General features: G+C 43.3%; 1 protein-coding gene across 1 annotated transcript in view; it reads left to right on the top strand.

Annotated features, from left to right (window-relative positions):
- The window catches only part of ANKRD52 (ankyrin repeat domain 52), a 68,459-nt gene extending 53,610 nt beyond the window's left edge, over nucleotides 1–14,849 (top strand). The window contains exons 25-29 of the mRNA XM_044285260.1: nucleotides 4,463–4,608; nucleotides 4,694–4,776; nucleotides 12,242–12,324; nucleotides 12,814–12,905; nucleotides 14,278–14,849. Of these exons, the coding sequence (XP_044141195.1) occupies nucleotides 4,463–4,608; nucleotides 4,694–4,776; nucleotides 12,242–12,324; nucleotides 12,814–12,905; nucleotides 14,278–14,513 (640 nt within the window). The 3' untranslated portion in view covers nucleotides 14,514–14,849. The remainder of the gene's footprint in view (nucleotides 1–4,462; nucleotides 4,609–4,693; nucleotides 4,777–12,241; nucleotides 12,325–12,813; nucleotides 12,906–14,277) is intronic.
- The last annotated feature ends 448 nt before the right edge of the window (nucleotides 14,850–15,297 follow it).

The following is a 15,297-nucleotide window of genomic DNA, read 5'->3' as shown; positions in this document are numbered from 1 at the left end:
AACAACCACTATCAATTTCTCGCCCTCCCCTTCGGCCTGGTGACAACTCTCGGGTGTTCACGAAGGTTTTGGGCCCCTATCCTGGCCTTGCTCCACTCCAGGGGTGTTTTTCTTCCCTACTTGGACGATCTGCTTATCAAGGCGCCCTCCTTTTCCCAGACGTCCGCCAGCGTGGACCTCACACTGCAACCCCTGGAGCAGTTTGGTTGGATTATCAACCTCCCCAAGTCCTAGCTTACCCCTTCCAGACAACTCGTCTTCCTGGGGATGCTGCTGGATACAGAAACAGCAGAGGTTCGGCTCCCACCGGAAAAGCGCCTGAGCCTTCACAGTTCGGCTCGGACCCTTCTCCACCGCAGCCCGTCCTTCCGATCCAGCATGCAGGTATTGGGGCAGATGGTGTCCTGCTTCGAAGCGATTCCTTTCGCGCAATATCACTCCTGCATCTTCCAGACGGCGATCCTGTCTGCCTTGGACAAGTCCCAAAAGAGTCTGGACCGGCCCTTCCCCCCCCCCACGTTTGGTCCTCCCTCCTCTGGTGGTTGCGGACCCCCCCCCCCCCCCTCCAGGGAAGATCCTTTCTGCCGATGACCTGGTTGGTGGTCACCACCGACGCCAGCCTGCAGGGTTGGGGGGTTGTTTCCTCCCCAGTCCGTCCAGGGCACCTGGTCTCCATCGGAATCCAAGCTGCCGATAAACATTCTGGAACTGAGGGCGATTCTCCTATCGCTCCGGCACAGGACTCCCCGGAGGGGCCGCCCCGTTCGGGTCCAGTCGGACAACGCCATGGCCGTGGCGTACATAAATCAGGGGGGCACTCGCAGCGGCGATGCGGGAAGTGTCTCTCATCCTCTGCTGGGCGGAAACTTATGTTCCGGCCCTGTCGGCAATTTACATTCCGGGGGTGGACAACTGGGCGGCAAATTTCCTCAGCCGGACTACGATAGTGGTCTCTGCATCCCGAGGTGTTTGAGTCAATTTGCCTCTGTTGAGGTCGTCCAGATGTGGATCTCATGGCCTCCAGGTTCAACCACAAGCTCCCCACCTTCCTGTCCAGGTCCAAGGACCCGAGGGCGTACGGCGCCGACGCTCTCGTGCTTCCGTGGACAGAATTTTCTCTCCTGTATGTGTTTCCGCCCCTCCCCCTTCTACCGCGGGTTCTCTGAAAAATCGCGTCAGAGGGCATGCCTACAATCCTGGTAGCCCCGGATTGGCCTCGCCGGCCTTGGTACGCCAACCTAATGCTGCTCCTGGGAGACGCGCCTTGGCCACTGCCTCTAAGAGAAGACCTTCTCTCTCTCTCTCTCTCTCTCTCTCTCAAGGGCCGATCTTCCACCAGCATTTAGGGTCGCTACGTTTAACGGCGTGGCTGTTGAGACCGCAGTTTTAACGCAACAGGGTTTTTCGGCGAATGTGGTTCGTACCATGATCAGCGCACGGAAGCCGGCCTCATCCAGGATTTACTACCGGACGTGGCGGTCTTACCTAGGCTTTTGCGAACATCTGAAGGTTCACCCTCTTCGTTTTATTTTTTTAAGACATTAGGCTTAGAATTGTAGAAGCAATTCTTAAAATTTTTAAGAATTTCCACAACCCAATTTTTTATTTTTTTTTTAAAGGACCAGTTCACGTCTGAAGTCACTTTGTGGGGGCTTACATATTGGAAACACATATTTTACAGCGTTCACCTGAGGGGGTTAGGTCATGTGACATTTTATAGAGCAGATTGTTATGGACGTGGCAATACCTAATGTATACGTTTTCGTATTTATTTAAGTTTTACACAATAGCATTTTTGAATCTTGTATTGTCTCCATAGTCTGAGAGTCAGTGTGTGTGTGTGTGTGTGTGGGGGGGTTTCTGACTGTCTTAGTTAGGATCTCATTTTTTGCAAGATGAGGTGACTGTTTGCTACTATTTTGGGGGGCATACCCCTTTTTGATCGCTTGGTGTTGCACTTTGATGTTAGGTGACAAAAAAAATTGCTTTTTTGGCACTGTTTTTATTTGATCTTTTTTTTTTTTTTTTTTTTTTTTTTTTTTTTTTTTTTTACGGTGTTCACCTGAGGGGTAGGTCATGTGATATTTTTTATAGAGCTGCTTTTTATGGATGCGGCGATACCTAATATGTATACTTATTTTATTTTTTATTTTTTTCACTAACACAATAATATCATTTTTTGGTTTAAAAAATGCAGTTTTAATGTTTCCATGTTCTGAGAGCCTATAGTGTTTTTTTTTTTTTTGAGCGTTTTTCTTATGTAGGGGCTAATTTTTTGTGGGATGAGGTGACTGTTTTATTAGTACCATTTTGTGGGACATACGCCTTTTTTGATCACTTGTATTCGCATTTATTGTGATGTAAGGTGACAAATGGCTATTTTTTTTTTATGGTGTTTATTGGACGGGGTGGATCATGTGATATATTTATAGAGCTGGTCATTATGGACATGGCAATACCAAATGTTTTTTTTTATTTTTTATTAGTAACCTAGTATTTAAGGCCGAAAAAATACATTTGTCCATCCAGTTCGGCCTGAGTTATCCTGCAAGTTGATCCAGAGTAAGACAAAAAAAAAAACCTGAGGTAGAAGCCAGTTTTCCGCACTTTGGAGTCAGGAAGGATTTTTTTTATTCCCCTAATCAGGCAATCAGAATAACTCTGGATCAACGACCCCTCTATAGTAGCTATAGCCTGAAATATTATTACACTCCAGAAATATATCCAGGCCCCTCTTGAATTCCTTTATTGTACTCACCATCACCACCACCTCAGGCAGAGAGTTCCATAGTCTCACTGCTCTTACCGTAAAGAATCCTCTTCTATGTTTGTGTACAAACCTTCTTTCCTCCAGACGCAGAGGATGTCCCCTCGTCACAGTCCTGGGGATAAATAGATGATGGGAGAGATCTCTGTACTGACACCTGATATATTTATACATAGTAATTAGATCTCACCTCAGTCATCCTTTTTTTCTAAAGTGAATAACCCTAATTTTGATGACCTTTCAGGGTACTGTAGTTGCTCCATTCCAGTTATTACTTTAGTTGCTCTCCTCTGGACCCTCCCTAGCTCTGCTATGTCTGCCTTGTTCATAGGAGCCTAGAACTGCACACAGTACTCCATGTGTGGTCTGACTAGCGATTTGTAAAGTGGTAGGACTATGTTCTTATCACGGGCATCTATGCCTCTTTTGATGCAATCCATTTTCTTATTGGCCTTGGCAGCAGCTGCCTGACACTTGTTTTTGCAGCTTAGTTTGCTGTTTATTAAAATTCCTAGATCCTTTTCCATGTCAGTGTTTTACCATTTGGTATGTACGGTTGACTTGCATTATTCCTTCCCATGTGCATAACTTTACATTTGTCAGTGTTAAATCTCATCTGCCACTTCTCTGCCCAAGCCTCCACTCTATCCAGATCTCTCTGTAGTAGTATACTGTCCTCTTCAGTGTTAATTACTTTACACAGTTTAGTGTCATCTACGAAAATTTTTATTTTTTACTGTGCAAGCCTTCTACAAGATCATTATTAAATATATTGAAGAGAATAGGGCCCAATACTGACCATTGAGGTACCGCACTAGTGACAGTGACCCAATCTGAGTGTGTACCGTTAATAACCACCCTCTGTCTTCTATTACTGAGCCAGTTACTTTCCCATATACAGACATTTTCTCCCAGTCCAAGTATTCTCATTTTATATACTAACCTTCTATGTGATACAGTGTCAAATGCTTTGGAGAAGTCCAGATAGAAGACATCCATTCATTTGCCACTGTCAAGACTAGAACTTACCTGCTCATAGAAACTGATTAAATTAGTTTGGCATGACAGATCCCTCATGAAGCCATGCTGATATGGCGTTCTTTGCGTTGAGATGCTCTAAGATAGCATCTCTTAGAAAACCTTTAAACAGTTTACCAACAACAGATGTTAAACTTACTGGCCTATAGTTTCCAGGCTCTGTTTTTGGACCCTTTTGGAATATTGGCACCACATTTGCTATGCGCCAGTCCTGTGGGACAATTCGTTTTTTGTTTTTTTTTCCCATTCATTTCTCCTGTAACTGGGGCTGACATAGCCCCAGTTACAGGAGAAATACACCACCAGAAAGACTTTACAGCATAATACAGCGCTGTACAGCCTTAGTGCAGGGCTGATCGAGATCTATGGAAGACCCGACAGCTCCTGCACTGCCCCGGCAGTCATGACCACTGGGATAGGAAGCGCATAGGGAACTGTCCCTGCCTTCTTTCTTGGTTGCCCTGCTGTCACTGACAGAACGTCCATTCAGAGATAAACATCCACCCAGAGGACGTTTATATCCTATAGGCGGATGTGAAGTGGTTTAATATTAAAGTGAATCCAGCTACTCGAGTTGGGGATACTTATTGGGTGGAGGCGGATGTGATGGAAAGGTGCAGTACAATAAAAATATTGAAGTTTAATTTCTTTTACTAGGACACCTCTTCATGCTGCAGCCTTTGCTGACAACATGAATGGTTTACAGCTACTGCTGCACCACCAAGCGGAGGTTGATGCCTCTGACCAGGCAGGTCGGACACCACTGATGATAGCAGCAGAAAATGGGAAAACTGCAGCAGTTGGTAAGGTGTAGTTTTGAATCCATTATCTAAAGGTACAATGTTTGATATGGATATGAATTTCTGACATCATCTTTCCATCTTTTAGAGTTCCTGTTGTTTCACATGAAAGCAGATTTAACTGTGATGGACATAAACAAGAACACTGCTCTTCACCTAGCCTGCAGCAAGGTGCCTGGATTTTCCTGTTATTTCAGTCTAGTCAGATTCTGCTGGAGTTTTCTGAGCCTTGTTTTAAAATTGTTTTACCTTTTAAAAATGTGTCGTCAGAAAATAACCTATTTTTTTTAAATCGTACTTTTATGAACATAACTTTTTTAGAATTTTTTAGTTTTTGTTTAAAGGGACACTGACAGGGCCAATAAGCATATTGAGGTATATATATGGCAGTACAGGTCTTATAATGGGTATTACAATGATCTAAGTATCCCCCCTGTCCACATTATACATACAGAAAACTGAAGTTTTATAACCTGCTCCAACGTTCTTCAATCTGCCCAAGGGGCGGCGTTTCGCCTCTCTTGCGCCCAGCCAGCCTCCCCAACTGCCGCTTTGAAGCGCCGCCCAGCTCATGAATATTCAGTTTGCTGGGCGGCTTCTGCGGTTCCCGCTCTGAAGCGCTGCGCTCAACAGTGCCCGGCGCATGCGCCGGATCTTGTGAAGTCCGGTACAGTAAGCGCCGCCCAGCTCATCAATATTCACTTCGCTGGGCGGCGCTTACTGTCCCCGACTTCACAAGATCCGGCGCATGCGCAGGGCACTGTTCAGCGCAGCGCTTCAGAGCGGGGACCGCAGAAGCCGCCCAGCAAACTGAATATTCATGAGCTGGGCGGCGCTTCAAAGCGGCAGTTGGGGGAGGCTGGCTGGGCGCAAGAGAGGTGAAACGCCGCCCCTTGGGCAGATTGAAGACCGTTGGAGCAGGTTATAAAACTTCAGTTTTCTGTATGTATAATGTGGACAGGGGGGATACTTAGATCATTGTAATACCCATTATAAGACCTGTACTGCCATATATATACCTCAATATGCTTATTGGCCCTGTCAGTGTCCCTTTAATTTTCCATGTCTGTATATAATCATGCATTTTTCACACACTAATAAGTCATCATTTTCTGTTCTGTACTGGGGTTGTCACGATACGAAAAATTTTATTCGATTTCAATACCATAAAGTATTGCGAAACTGGATACCATTTGATACCAAGCGAAAAAAAGAAAACGTCAAAAAAGCAGCGTGCATTCCGCATTTTATGGAATGTCCGGCTCATAATCGAACAGTCCTTTTACTATATAGTTTTTTATTTTTTTCTGTTATGGCGTTCACCGCATAGGTGATATAAATATTTTAATAGTTTTTGACTTTTTGGGGAGTGGGGATATATGTTTTATTTATTAGGGTGGCTAGGATCTCACACTCTCCCTGTTGTCCTGGGCTTTGTGCACACAGCAGCTGGGAGGTTACCATGGCAGCCAGGGCTTCAGTTACCATGGCTGCCATGGTAACTGATCGGAGCCCCAGGATTACACTGCTGGGACTCCAATTACAACTGCCACTGCACCACCAATGAGGAAGTGGGGAGGGGACCCTGTGGCCACTGCCACCATTGATTTAATACTGGGGGATTGGGGGCGCACTGGCCACTGTTTTTAAACCATTACTACAAATGCACTAAACGGATGCCAGCGGCAGAATCGCATGGCCAGCACCCGATCTCTATGACAGGGAGCTCCGATCAGCGGCAGTTAACACCTCTTTTTATATAGTGTGTGTGTGTGGGTATATTTCTGGTTTCAACTGTATGTGATATCACAGCTTGTCTACTCCCTCCAGACCTCTGCACAGGTCACAAAGCATGGCTATATATCTCTCCCTCATAAAAGTTAATGAGGTCCATTGTGTTGTTGGGTATATAAAGCAAATGCTTTATATAAATATTTAAAAAAATTATCGGGTCAAAAGAAAAATTATGCAAACTATATTGACCCGTGAGATGGACATAAACATCTCCAAAAAGAGGTCAATAGAGAACCTGATTATTTTGTGCAATCAGTAAAACAGGGTACAAGCGTCTATGCAAAAATATAAATGGTTTATTATACAATCAAAAATTAATCAACATAAATTTCAATAATATACAATGATGTGCAGTACCCAGAATTCACCACTATATGATACCAACAAAACACTACTCAACCAACACAAGAAATATTATGCAATACAGCTTTAAATTTGTGAGAGATATACAATCAATGGATTATGCAGGAAAACTCAATCAAGATGACAGATACGAACCCTTGCTCCGCCTAAAAATGATGACCAATCTTCAGATAATGGTAGTATTGCAACAAAACTTATAAATTATTGGCTTGATATCAAACTAGGGAATACAAAGATTCCCAACAAAGAGTTTCTCCAATATTATCCCCTTTTTTCAGTTATATGCATCGTAACTGAAATCAGTGAAAATACTGATGTAGCTACTAACGTTACACGTCCGCAAATGAGCGGGTATCTGGCTAAGTATCAAGCCAATTAATTTAGATCAATACTACATAAAACAAAATATACATTACCCAATGGACAAGTGATGTGCAGAGTATTGGGGCAGCCAGCTCTCAAGAGTTTTTCCCGATAATCCAAATGATTCTCCAGAGATCTCTAATCCAAATGTGGTGTGTTTTTTTTTTTTTTTTTTTCCTCCCTTTTTTTTTTTTTTCTGGTAACTGGTTTCTTATACCAAAATAATATCAAAGACAGGTGCACTCTGCAGTCTTACTAAACCCTCAAACTTGTATTAAAATTGAGAGATTACGGTGTAGGACATGTCTAAGCCCGGGCACCACGCCAAGGTTTCTCAAGTAGCCCGGGACCTAACACTCTCCTACCTGAGCCGTATGGGCAATACCAGGAGCCAGTGGGCAAATTACAGTGGGACTCGCAGACTCCTCCCTCCTCCCATTGCAAGCATGGTTACATGCTGGAGGTAACTGGTGAGTTGCTTGTGAGTCGGCCTCATGCTCCTTTAATTTGCCCACTGGCTCCTGGTATTGCCCATACGGCTCAGGTAGGAAAGTGTTAGGTCCCGGGCTACTTGAGAAACCTTGGCGTGGTGCCCGGGCTTAGACATTTCCTACACCGTACGACATGTTGACTAATCTCTCAATTTTAATATCAGTTTGAGGGTTTAGTAAGACCGCAAAGTGCACCTGTCTTTGCTATTATTTTGTTATATTGATTATCACATCCACATAATTGCTACCTTGTGTAGGATGTCTATTGTGGTACTTGTGGTTCGCTGCGGGCATCCTCCACCGTATGCATTTTTGCTGGGGATCTGCATGTGGGTTTGAGCACCTCCTGCTAATACCACGCCATTCTTTTCAGTTTGTATATTAACTGGTTTCTTAACCCAAAACTTATCAGATGAACACTCCCTCCGAGTCTGGAACTTTCCAATCATTGTTGGATGGGTGTGTGCATTGATAAGGAGCATGATGTCATAATACTACCCAGAATGCACTTTTGCTACTGATGTAGTATTAACTGCTTATATCTAGGTGGCACTGTTGTATAAGCAATAAGCATCATACCATTAAGGGTTAACTCACACATGCCTGATATTTTCAATACTTCACACCTCTGACATCTGGAGGCCTTGTCTCAGGGCCGAGGGACAAACTTTGATGCATGAATATATACTTTGAGAACATCTAGACAATTCTCACACTGTGGAATTCATGTTCAGATAGGAAAAACAATGATGCCTCAGAATCTGCAGGTGCGGTGTATCTTCTAACTTTCTAAATGTATAATATATTGTTACTATAACACTAGCTTTTGAACAGCACAGTAATTTTCTCATGGACTTACTTCGGCCTACATGAAACTTCATACAAAACAGTGAATATAAATCAACATTGCTCTTAAAGGCAATGAATACCCATGATAACTAAAATAAGTAGATATAACGGTGTAAACTTATGAAAAAGCACAGCAGTGTGTATGGCCAATGTGGCTGCTCTCAAAGAACAGAAAGTCTTTACATATTTCAGGGCCTAGTGACCAGTGCGAAAGCTGAATGATTTTAACATTCTAAAAAAAAAAAAATTCAATAAAAAAAATCTCAATTTAAACAAGGTCATTTTCTAACGACACGTTCCCTTTAAAGGACATCTCTGTCAGCAGATTTGTACCTATGAAACTGGCTGACCTGTTACATGTCAACTTGGCAGCTGAAGGCTGTGTTGGTCCCATGTTCGTATGTGCCCGCATTTCTGAGAAAGATGCGGTTCTAATATATAGGAACAGGGATATTGCCGCTATACCTAGAGGCTATGCTGTCTCTGCAATTTCACTGCCCTCTCCAATTTGACTGGGCCAGACAGGGAAAACTTCATGACACCCAGCCCTGTGAGTGTGCGTCAGTTAGACCTCGTCCGTGCAAACCCGTCCTGAGTGCACGAGCGTACAGCGTCATTGGTTGCTATGACGGAGTGCGCTTCGTGCCGCTGTACGGTAATACACTTGTGTAGATCATACGAATGTATTACTGTGCGGTGTCATGAAGCGCACGGCGTCATAGCAACCAATGACACCGTGCACTCGGCAGGCCGGGTTTGGTTAGTGAAAATCCATGTATATGTGAATGAGGCCTTAGAGAGAGCAGAGCCTCTAGGTGTAATGGCAGTGCCCCATGTTGCTCCTAGAAGATAATTTGCATATATTAAAACAATTTTCTAAGCAATGTTGACACATGAACACGGGACCAACACAGATGTCTTCAGCTGCCAAGTGGACATGTAACAGATCAGCCAGTTTCATAGGTACTAATCCGCTGACAGATGTCCTTTTTAAAGTGAAACCTGTGACGTAGAATTTGCTGCCCACAACAGTTTACATGTGACCAATTAGCTGTAAAGACAATGACAAATCCACAGGCTTTCCCCTATAAAGCATGCTACCCAGGATCTTGGTTCACTGCTGTTTGGTTTATAGAATCAGTATAAGTTAAAAGAAGTCCAGAGGATGTGCTACTCAGTTTGACAACTCGCTGTACACGTGCTCATATATAGGAAAGGTTGTCAAACATGTGATCATCTCCTTAGTCATCTGTAGAATGCCCTTTGGCTTCAATAAATACAAAGCAGTTAAAAGTTAACTTGCTGAATCCCTTGTCTAGGAACTCTGCCTTAAGTTATGCGGACACTCAGTAGTTTTGTTGCAGACAATTTGAATAACCTAGTGACTTCAATTTGTTCTAAAAATGGTTGTGTGAATGTAATCTATGCCTTTTTAATTCATTTTCCCTAGTGTTATATTGTAGGGAAGAAGTGAACTTTGGATACATACAAAGTTAATAAAAAGCATTTACTATTATATTGTTGTTGTCCATATTGCTTCCTTTGCTGGCTGGATTTATTTTTCCATCACATTATACACTGCTCGTTTCCATCGTTATGACCACCCTGCAATCCAGCACCAGTGGTCTTGCTTGCACACGAAAGGAAAAAAAGCACATAGGCCGGCGTTTTTTCCTATAGTTTGCAAGCATGGCCAGCAATCCTGGATTGAAGGCTGATCATAACCATGGAAACAAGACAAATATAATGTGACGGAAAAATGAGTCCAGCCAGCAAAGGCAAATTTTACATCCCGTTCATGTGAAATCTGGATGCACAGAAAAATGCAACAGCGTTAAACTGTTAAATTTACTGCAGTTTCTTCTGCTCTGTCTCCTATCAAATACACACCTGGTTTAAGATTTCTATGCTGTGTGTGGTCTGCCTCTTTACCAGACTTTCTATTGAGGTACGCCTAAATGGTTGGCTTTTTGTTTGCAAGTGAGTAATCCTATCTAGCATATGGCAGGAGTCCTTAGGATTTACTGCTGGTGCACTCATGAGAATGCTAAAATTCAAACAGTCTCTGATCTTTGTGGTTACTTATCGGCGCTGCAGATCCTCCAAGTGACGTGGGTAAAGTTCGCTTCACAGTCAAAGTTCCAAAAGATGATGATCGCGCTGCCTATGAGTGTAGGATTCCAATCCCAGATTCTTATCCCAAATGCGCAGTTTTCACCTTGTAGCCAAACAATCTGTTTCCAGAGGCTGGTGCACTCTCGTACACCTGCACTCTAGCGAGAAGTTATAACACAATAGTGAAGTTCCACCAGGTAATTCCGCATAAAGCAGTTTATTCTACTTGCAAAATAGACATAAAAATTCAGCCTTCTAAAATCAAAGTATTCTCTTCACAAAAAGTCCACCCGACCCCGGGTTTTGCCAGTCCAGCTTAGTCAGGGGCGATGGCATCTCTCTCACAGGTGCGGTATTAGTCCTAGATCACATCCACGGACCGCCCATCTATGCAAAAACCTTTTTTTTTTGTTCCTCTAGGATACTCATCATAACGCCACAATCTTACTTCAAACAATAAATAAACATTGATTCCTAAAATCCACAAATGCTAGCGGTATTTTGACATAAAAAATATAAATATAGCTCCTTCACTGCTTCCCAGAGTGTATAATTCACACATTTCCAATAACCCTCCCCTTTCCATTCATAGAAAGGTCACATGGTCCCCTAGAGCCAATCACAACCCACTATATTCCGTTCATTCTAAACTAACTTTAACAAGTATCCAATGACAGGTGAAACAACTGCGCATTTGGGATAAGAATCTGGGATTGGAACCCTACACTCATAGGCAGCGCGATCATCATCTTTTGGCACTCGTGAGAATATTGAGTGGAATAAATTACATCACTACTTTATAGAACACCAACACAGAAAATGCACTAAGTGATATGGTCTTTTGTCTCATATTACATAATTTAAAATTGAGAAATTTGAACTCTTCTATGCATCCCTCAAGCTCAGCCATGTCTCCCCACTGTCCTATGGTAAGACATCTGACTGGAGCAGCAGCGTCCCCTCTGCCCTGTCGGCACTAGGACAAAATACTAAGCGCTGGCCCTTTAACCAGCCACAATACTGACATGATCCTGCAGACTGACAGCAATCAAGTATTCTACCAATTTATTTTTGCGGATTTAATAGAGTACGCTAATAAGAAAACATGAATTTACAGTTTTCCTTTATAAAAACTCATCAGACCCCCTGCCATCAGTCCCTAACGTCCTTCGTTCGCCCCTGTGCAATCGGCCCAAGTGCATCGGCTTCCCCATCCCCCAGTGCCATCAGCTCTCCCCTTTGTCATAGTCTCTGCTCCCCCTCCTGACACCCGGAGTGCACAGCGTCATTGGCCATAGTCTTGCCCCCACCCTCTCGGTGTCACCAACTTGCATTTCCAGCAGGGGCGACACTCCATCATTCTACGCTTCTCTGGGCCGGACGTCACACAGCGTGTCAGGTCACGGCCTGCATACGTCAGGAGGTCAGTGCAGCCGGGACCATGGACGTGCTGTGGAGTGTCCGGAGGCCCCCTGCTGGAAAGGTGACTATTCTAAGTGCATTGCGGGCTGGCAGGAGATCACAGAGTGGGAGTAATAGCACTCCCTCTCCGTGGTCACATGACACAAACGAATCCTCTATGCCAAAAATTTGCAATTACGCAATTTAATCATTTCGGTTTTAGTATTCCTTTTTTCTCATCTGATTTTTGCTCTTTCCAGGGACATGAAAAGTGTGCCTTGCTGCTTCTAGGGGAAACCCAGGACACTGGCCTTATCAATGCAACTAACAGCATGCTGCAAATGTAAGTCAGTACTCTTCTGTATGTGTACTTCACATCCAATAACTGTTCTTCCACGGCACTGCCATTCAGAATTATATGTGGCTCTTGGCTGAGCTCAAAGTAACAAATTTGGAAACAAGTTGGAAGGTAACTGGCAGAATATAGCCAAACATGATGATCTAGGTCACTTTTGGGCAGGACATCGAGATCATTTAAGTAGACAAGTCAACATGAGAAATGAACGTTCCAACCGATAAAACCAACTAAGTGAACAGTGGCCCATCTCGCTCTCATCCCATCAGTATCTGGGTGATCTCAGCACGTCTTTTTAAGTGTTTATGTAATATGGTTTCCAAATCGCCTATTACAGTGAAAAACAAATGCATATAACGCTTTACCCCACAGATGGTACTTGAGCAGTTCACGACCTGAGTGCTAATTTTGTAATTATTTGAAATATATACGTATACGATATATGATGTAATGTTTTATGTGTTGTTTTTCTGTTAGGCCGCTTCACATTGCTGCCCGAAATGGGCTTGCATCTGTTGTCCAAGCTTTGCTTACCAGAGGAGCTACTGTTTTGGCTGTGGATGAGGAAGGTGGTGAGACTTTTATTTCCTTATCCTTTTGGGTTTCCTTTGTTTTAAACGCCCAACAAACAATTTGCAACTGGTGCTTTTGTGTCAAAAGAACTCATTGCAGCAGATAAACTGAGACTGGAGTTTTCTACAATCCATTGCGCTTCTTGCATCAGTCTGTCTGAAGGAAATTCAAATCTATGCTAGTTACCAGCTGCTGTAGATTTGAACTATAATGTACACCAGTTTCTTTAATTCTGATGGGTTATAGGAGGCCAAACCCCCTCCGTTAAGCCCCAAACACTTTCTATGCTTGTTGAAAGGTGGAGAGAAGTTAAGTGTCACAAATATGGCATGCCCCTCAATTTGTGACTTTTTTACGCCACTATAGTGTTGTAAAAGCATTGTTAAATGTGCAACACTGTGTAACTATGCTAATATAGTAACAAGTTTGACAAAAAAAAAATCACAATCCTCACACTCCCATGTGTAACAATATCAAATTTCACCTACGTCGCTCTATTGAGGACAAATGTCACCATTCTTATTCATGAGGATATCTCCATCCTTTAGCTGGTGTTGTGGATAGCTTTATCCTTGGCACTTTTTGACAAAATTTCCTGTCACTTCAGTAGAATAGGACTGAAGTAGTGCTGGCCTCGTCTCTCTAATGGCATATTGACGTACTGTGATGTTTGTCATTAAACTGGTGACTGATACACACCCTCTATCTGCACAGTGCATCGCCAGTTTCAGTAGAAATGACCGCGGCACTTAATAAATCGTCCAGAACGTTTCATATATTTATAGTATTCAGCCACTCACGAAAAAGGATGTTTTAGTTGTTTATTGACCTTCCTCTGCTACATGAGACGGTGGCTGGAAGGCATGGAGGCACTGGACCATACAGATGGTAGACCTGAAGGGTTTAACATCGTAATCCGGATGGACCAGAGATGCCCTTCCATAGGGATATATAGACATTACTGATGGCGGCAATGTCTGTGCGCCACATATGTTCAAAGCCAGTGAGCTTGGGCAGTTCCCTAGTAAACTCCTGTATTAATGAGGTGCAGGTAATGATTGGCTGTCTAGTGTCTCTCTACAGTTCATGTCCTGTAATGGTCTTTACTCGTGCCCCTTACAGTTGCGAGGTGAGGACGACTCAATTATATTTTTCTGGTATTCTGTGTACTGTACAGATGTGAAGAAGCGCCTATCTTACATAGTGATTTATTACTGTCAAGAGAACAAATCAGGCTTCTGGTATAGCATGTAGATGTTGGCATTTTATTTACGTTAGGTGTGATTTAATTATGTATGTACTGGTGAGTAACTGTTTGTATGACACCCTTCTCTTTGTGTGTTTTTTTTATTTTTATTTTCTTGACAGCAGGTCACACCCCAGCCTTGGCCTGCGCTCCCAACAAAGACGTAGCAGATTGCTTGGCACTTATCCTATCCACCATGAAGCCTTTCCCACCAAAAGACGCCATCCTTCCCTTCAGTTTCAACCTCCTGAACAACTGCGGTATTGCTGCCAAGACTGCCCTCCCTAACGGCGGCAGCTGTCCCTACTCAAAGGATCGTCATAGTTCCATTGCCATGGATGGCTGCTACTCCGAGTAGCTACTCCCGCCTTGCGGGTTACCCAAAACCTTACTATAATTTATTTAGGTTAACGTGTGTATAGGGCACTTTAAAGGAGAACAAGACACATCATTTGCAGAGGTATCAACTGTGCCTGGGCTTTCTTCCTATTTTCACCTGCTCTCTTGAGCTGTCCTGGCTTGCACTGAAGCTTATGTAGTATTGTACCTTCTTTGTATTTAGGAAAGAGCCCAGGTCAGGTGGAATGGAGTTTGCCGATGGGGTACAGAATTAATGTGTGATTCTTTAATCGGCTACCATTGCTTCTTCACCATCTTTGGAAGAGGAAGCCCTCTGTATCCATATTTTAAAAGGTTCACCCTGTGCAATTCATGTCTTTGCTGCTGTAAGATCCTGGAAGCCATTATACAGTTCAAGGGTCACCAGGCCTTAATATGTATTTCAAGGGCATCTTAAGATTTTTTTTTTTTTTTTTTTGTATTAATTTTTTTGGGGGGGGGGTTACAAGATGAAATGGCTAGGTAGCACCTTATGTTTGTTTAAGTCACTAGGTCAGTAGCATTCTTTTCATTCATGATACTTTTAAAGCTGTTGCTCAATGGTTCTTGCCTAATGCCTAGCAAATGTTTGACATGGCAAAAATGCTTGCTTTTCTCTTTATGCAAATTAGGTGCTGCATTTAGCCAACTGATGGACCCCCAGATGACATTCCCACTATGCACTGCTGCAAAATCGCCCCCGCTTCCCCGTTCCCCCAGCTAGGCACTTTAGTGATCCTCTGTTCTAGTGCTTTATTCCTTTT

The sequence above is a fragment of the Bufo gargarizans genome, chromosome 3 (assembly GCF_014858855.1).
Source record: "Bufo gargarizans isolate SCDJY-AF-19 chromosome 3, ASM1485885v1, whole genome shotgun sequence".
Lineage (NCBI taxonomy): Eukaryota > Metazoa > Chordata > Amphibia > Anura > Bufonidae > Bufo > Bufo gargarizans.
The sequence above is the reverse complement of the archived record's forward strand: the minus strand, read 5'-3'. Positions and strand labels throughout refer to the sequence as shown.